The sequence below is a fragment of the Corylus avellana genome, chromosome ca3 (assembly GCF_901000735.1).
Source record: "Corylus avellana chromosome ca3, CavTom2PMs-1.0".
NCBI classification, from domain to species: domain Eukaryota; kingdom Viridiplantae; phylum Streptophyta; class Magnoliopsida; order Fagales; family Betulaceae; genus Corylus; species Corylus avellana.
Window position 1 is genome coordinate 4,318,826 of NC_081543.1, and position 6,641 is coordinate 4,325,466.

A 6,641-nucleotide genomic window follows, 5' to 3' on the forward strand; every position below is an offset into this window, starting at 1 on the left:
TGTTTATGCTTAAAAGCAGTAAATGAAATCAATCCTCATCCTGCCAAAAATGACTTAACAGACAAGGTTTATAACCAGCGGGGGCTCTAGTTTTTTTTTTTTTTTTCACCCAGGAAGTCAGATTCAGCAATGAATTTATCAAGCATGTTAAGCCAATATGAATACATGATCACTCGTGGCTTCATTCACACCGGGTTCCCAACAACACGAAATTAACATCTTAAGGGAAAGTGATAAGAAAAACAAGTAAAGATGCATGTGGGTTCCTAGATTATGATAGATTATGAGACATGAAATCCTACCTCCTCAGTTGCAATAAATCAAATAGGTTCACAGACCTAACATAAACATTCTGGGACTACATTGATGAAAAATCTAAAATAGAGTATCCAAATCTTACAGTTACTATCAAGTAGAGGAAGAACCAGCCACGGAGGTCACCTTCTTCAGGAGGCCTTTAATTTCGCCCTCCAGTTTGGCTCTTGTCTCTGGAGAAAGATTATCACCCGCCTTCTCCAGCATTGATGTCATCATCTGCAGATTTTGCCTTATAAAGTCAAGTGGAGGCACCTCACCAGTGTTAGGCATTGACCCAGAAGGCATCCCAGGGGTGATACATCCTTCCGTCGGTAGAGCGCCTGAAGCCGTGAGTAAAGTCCTCTCTGGTTCCAAAACTTTGGAGACAGCTGAAGGATGATAGAGCCGGTAATTGACAAGGGCCGCACTGAAAGGGTTATTGTTCTCTAAGCTCCGAAAAGCTTCCCCAGCATCAGCACTTTTCATAAAAACCACCTGTGCACTGCCAGAATCTTTCAACAACTGTGTTTCTGATTCCTTTAAGGGCCCAAACCTGCAAAATGTTGCGACCAAATCTTCTTTTGAAGGCATGGGAACTCCTGGGGCAAACGTCAACAGAAGAGCAGTCTCTGGAGCTTCTCCATTAGTCTCAACGCTATCATGATTTATATTGATGTCTGGTCTTCCAGCAGTCAATTTACCTCTCAGATGGTCTGAAGTAGCTTCTCCTTTTCTCCGCCTCTTCTTCCGCTCAGATTTAATTTGAGATAAAAGCCCATTAGTCTCCTGAAATTCCTTTCCCAATGAGCTGTATTCAGAGCTTATTCCATTTAAATCTGGTATGCCCACAGTGAGTTTATTCTCAGATGTTGCTTTATCCTTCCTCTTTCTCTCTCTCTTCCTAGGTTTACCTTCAGCTGAGAGGGGGCTGAAATCTTGTGGATCTTTAACCACTAAGTCAGGCCTAGGATAACTTCCAATAGAACTCTGTGGGCCACCAGCAAGTTTAGAATCCAAACATACTGAAGTCACCTCTTCCTTCCCTTCCCCATCATTTTTCCGACTAATATCATCAAGAGAATGCGGTCTCATTACCCCCAGATCTATGACCAATGAACCAGGTTCAACAATGTTCCTATTCAAATGTTGTAAGCCAGACGTGACTTGAATCTCCAAGGGACCTGAAGCAGCTGCTTTCTTCTTTCTCTTTTTTGGTTCAGGTTTACCTGCAGAAGTAACATGACCAGTAACCAGTTGATCTTCGACAGTCGATATGGGTACAGCACAGTTCCCATTCAGATCTGGTATGCCAGTTGCGGGTTTAGTTTGCAGACACGTTGGACTTGCTCCTTTCTTTGGCTTTGTTTTCTTAGGTTTACTGCTGGATTTGAGGGGGCCCGTCCCCAAGTAATCATTAAAAATTGAACTATTTGTAGCAATGTTTATATTCACATCTGATAGGCCTGAAAGTGATTTCGTCTTCGATCGCCCCGAGTTTGCTTTTCCTTTCTTCTTTCTGATCTTCTCCTCAGGTTTACCATTGAGAGAAGGATGATTAATCTCTCTTGAATCCTTTCCCGTGTCTGTATCAGGGTGTCCGTTAACACTAGCAGTAAGTTCAGCCCCTGAATGCTGCAAAATTGTCTTTTCCTTTCTTTTCTTAGAAACAGTTTTAGCAGTGGGGGAAGAGTGCTTAATCTCCTGTGGGTTGTCTGCCAACAAGCTGGGTTCAGCAGCTATATTCTCGTTATGAGCAGCCATATTCTTGCAGTACATCTCATAAAGAGATTCATCACGATACACTGAAATTCTAAATCTGGAAAAGAACCACTCAATTGAATCAAAATTTTCACTCTCATTTGGATATAAGCAATCCACAGCTGTAAAACGAAGTTTGGAGAGAAATTCAGCTGAAGACGCATTTATTAACTCTAGATTACCATATTTATTGCTCCCACTTATGAATTTAGTGTACCATTTTCTCCAGAACCTCTTGCTGCTACATTTAACAATTGCAGGGGACCCAGTAAACTGGCCAGGATTGACATTTGTATCAGCTTCTTCAGGAACTTGTGGAGCCTTAGGGTCTTCTGTTTCATCTGGCAAGCCTTTATGCCCCCAGTTTACGTAGGGAAAAGATAAGTACCTGCTCTTCTTCCGTTCTCTCGACTCACTCCCATTTTTAACTTCTGAATCGTTCTCCCTTTTTCTCTCCATGGATTTTGATGTCTTGTCATTTGAGACGGTATCTTTTTCAGCAGCATTACTTTTCCAGTCCTCCAGAACTGCACCCATTCCCCCGTCCAAACCATCGGCTAGATCTTCTTTCTTCTCTTGCAGTACAAATTTATTCCCTAATATCTCTGATTCTTTCTGCAAGTCAGCTGACTGTATAACTTGGTCTTCAATCTGAACATCAAATTTGCTTTTAACCATCAACAAGCCATCGTCACTGTCTTCGATATCACTTGTTTCCTGGAGTTGATGCATTGGCAACTGGGAATGCCCTATGGAACGGTAGAATGCTGATAAACGATTTTGTGCAACAGCAAACTCAATCATTCCAGGCATGGAACCAACCAATGCAAGATTTTTGAGTTGCAAAATAAAATTTGCAGGTTCAAACTGAGCGACTGAAAATTCACCAAGTTCACCAGATTTGCGATCAGGTCCAGCAACTCCTTCCTTGGATTGAACACTAGCCGATAGCTGACTTTGTTTCAAAGCACAGGAACAAGTCATCTCCAGATTTATACGCCTACCAAATTCGTGTGCAGCCTTCTCGGCAGCTCGAATGAAGCTTCTAGACTTATTTTGCCCCAACATATGTTCAAAGTTCTCTTGGAAAGGCCTCAATTGAGATAGGCTACACCAACCAACATGGCTGCTCCCAAAATATCCAATAAGTAAACAGTCTTTCTGCTCACTCTTAGCAGCATGCTCTGGTGCATCTAAAGGATCATAAATCTTTCCCGGCCACCATGTTTGACTTTTGGTTTTAACCCACACAACATCACCCACAGAAAAATTATATTCTGGATTATCAATTTCCTTATCCTCCTCCACATCGCCAGCTTCTTTTGATTTCTCCCCACTTGCCATTGATCCAAAACATTTTTCTTCAACAAGGTTATCTTGAGTAGGTCCAGCTGGAGGACCACAAATATCCACAAAAAGGGATATACCATCTCCGGAAACTTCTTCCTTCCTAGCTGAATTAACCCCATCTAATCCTGACCCACCGTCTTCTTTCATTCCCTCTTGTTGCACAATCTTCTCAACTCCCACGTCCTCACTCTCATTACTCACCAAACCCACCAAACCCCCTTCCTGTTTTGAGTCCATGGAACCCTTTTGTGCCTCATTGCCCCTATCAAGCCCACCATCTACAGGACAACCCTTCTCAATACCAACACCATTTATGCAACTCTCTTCATTACCCCCCATTGTTTCCACACCCACAACCACATTTTCACCTTCAATACCATCATTTCTTTCCTCAGCTTCAACCACTCGATTCACCACCTCCACATTATCGACCCCAACACTAGTATCCTTTACATCAACCCCTTCGCCATTTGTTTCAACGGAAATCTCCGGAATGGGTTCTAACCCAGTACAGTACTCACTCAAATCAGACAACCCAGCAGGCCCAGAACCTTCTTCTAGGGTTTCTGGGGTTTTAGGGTTTTCCATGTATGAAGACCGCACCAATAGTTCTTTCCTTGTACCCAATATATCGATCACACAACCACTTCGCACTGATCAAGAACAGAAATCAGAAACAAAAATCAAAGCTTTGTTACTGTATACTCTATATACTGTTCGGAGAAGGATTTCAATCAAACAATACAAGCAAGAAAACAAAACTAAAAGCCAAAAAAAAAAACATATTTCACAAAATTACCCAAAAAAAAAACGAAAAATCAAAGTACCTGAGGAACAAAGAAATCAGAGGATTTTACATTAGCCCTTGATCCAACCCCCCGAGTTGACGAAGAGAAGTTCGATTCTTCAGAGAAAGAGGAAGAAAACAAAATCCTGTGGGCTCTGAAACGATGAGAGAATAGTATGTAGGCCAAAGATACGGCAATTACTCCGAGAGTGAGAGAGTGAGAGAGAGAGAGAGAGACCCTTTTTTGACTGTTCTGTAGGAGCTGTCTGTAGCTCCAAACAAGAGAGACACAGAAAGGGATGGCTCGGTTCGATGTGTAGATTGAGTTCTCACACCCACACGAGCGGCGAATTCTGCTCATCATAAAGCAGATAAGATTAAGATTATGAGTAAAAACTACAAATAGAATTTTTTTTTTTTAATTTTTTATCTTATAATTATTTCGTATGCTTGATGTCACATCTAAAAGTCAGTTGAGACGTCACGTGTGGAGCACAAGTTTTGTAATATAGTGAAGAAACTTTATAACACTCCTTTAAATTTTCACTCGTTTTTTAAAGTAATTTTTAAAGTTTAAAAACTTTTAATTTCTTTTACAATAAAAAAAAAAAACTTTTAATTTCTTTTAATTACTCCCTTGCATTAGACATTTTTGTTAAATCTTATCAAAAATTTTAAAATACTCATTTTTATTATTATAAAAAAACTCAGGCATTTTTTTTAATTAAAAAAATACGGATATTTTGGGTATTTTGACAAAAATTAACTGAATTGGGGTAATTGAAAATTTGATACTCTTAATTAAGAGTTTTTAAACTTTAAACAAGTAGTGTCAAAACGAGTGAAAGTTTAGAAGAGTTTTATGAGTTGTAGTCTATATAATAAAAATATGGTTTGGTGCTTGTTGATTTAAAACAGCCCAATGCTATATACTACATTCACATTAGCTTTATTTCATTGGATCGATGTGGTAGTGTCCATTAAAAAATGGACAGAAATTTTCACCAAATCAGTTTGAAAGAAATTTTCTTTAACTTACTTCAATAGGTGACAAGTGTCATTTCTTACATATATTTTTTTTAATATTTTTAAAAGTCATTTATTTTCATTCTACTAATCTAGGAACCTAAACATTAATTTTTTAGAAACTCAAAGATGTTGAATGATACTTGTCAATTATTGAAATAAGTTAAAGGAAATTTATGTCCTTAAAAAATTGATAAGCACTATCACGTCAGTCCAATAAAATAAAAATATAGTGTATATATGTATGTATATATATTGCAATTCTTACATGGATTGGGTCTTCGCAATTCTTAAGGTGTTCATTCACCAAATCTTCTCACATAAACTTAAAAAATACAAAATAAAATAAAATACATAAAAGGTAATTACACCAGCTATTAAGGTGGTCAGCTACTCTTCAACAAGGTGACAGACTATCATTTAATATGTTTAAATAATATATAGTAAATGCATCGTTAAAAAAATTAAAAATAAAAATCTAAAACATGAAATAACTCTTTCCATGGAGCAAAATCCAACGAGTGGACACATGTTTACATTAATTGTCAATCTGACAGTTTGATTGAGGGATTAAAAGCCATTTAATAGTATTTAGGAAGGACTAAATTCTGTGAGAATCTTATGCTTTTTATATTGTCATCTAAAAGCACTTTATTAAATTCGTTTGAGAAAGGGCCATCTGCCATCTTCCTCCCAAATAAAAAAAGGCAAATCTTAAACATTTATTTGATAGATATTCTTTTTGCCAATTGAAAAGGACTTGTCTTCTTTATAGGGAAGAAGAAAAAAAGTTGGTCTATATTTAAATGCAACGATTATAAAGGTTAAATTCTTGTTATGTTATGTTGTTGTTCTTGGCTTCTCTTGATTTGTTTTTGGGTCTCGTTTCTTTATTTGAATAGATTTTGTTCATAGATGCAAAAATACTCATACATATAAGAAATTTTACATATTCTTTGCCTTTTAAAATGAATGAATCTAAGTTGTCCGCCACCAATGGAGGTAAAAAAAAGAAGAAGAATCAAATTATTCATGATTTGATACCCATTAGTGGATAGTCAAGTCCTTGCAATTTGTAGGCAATAAGGCAAAATAATTAGGTTGGACTTGGACAACTGAAAAAGATGGCTATATTGGATTGGATGGGCTATTTTTTTTTTTCTAAGCCAGATGGGGGGGAAGGGAAAGGGACTACAAACAGGAGGATTGGATATTTGGATGGACTGTTTAAAAAGAAAAAACCCTAACCTTTGTGCACTCCTAAGGGTTTCTTGCTTTCATTTGATGGCAAAAGCATGATTGGGATACCATTTCAATGGTTGTACTTTCTTAAACTGCATACCCATATGAGGGTTTAATTGGTCTCCATTCAAATTTTGCAGCATCCATCATTCCTTTGCTGCTCTCTAGTTCTTGACTATTT

At 37.9% G+C, this 6,641-nt stretch overlaps 1 protein-coding gene across 1 annotated transcript; it reads right to left on the minus strand.

Annotated features, from left to right (window-relative positions):
* Nucleotides 1–247: 247 nt before the first annotated feature.
* Nucleotides 248–4,545, minus strand: LOC132173900 (serine/threonine-protein kinase ATM). The gene is made up of 2 exons (XM_059585569.1): nt 4,233–4,545; nt 248–4,058 (listed from the first exon to the last, which is right to left on the minus strand). Exon 2 carries the CDS (start codon nt 3,991–3,993, stop codon nt 409–411), a length of 3,585 nt encoding a protein of 1,194 aa, XP_059441552.1. The 5' UTR covers nt 3,994–4,058; nt 4,233–4,545; the 3' UTR covers nt 248–408.
* Between the last annotated feature and the right edge of the window lie 2,096 nt (nt 4,546–6,641).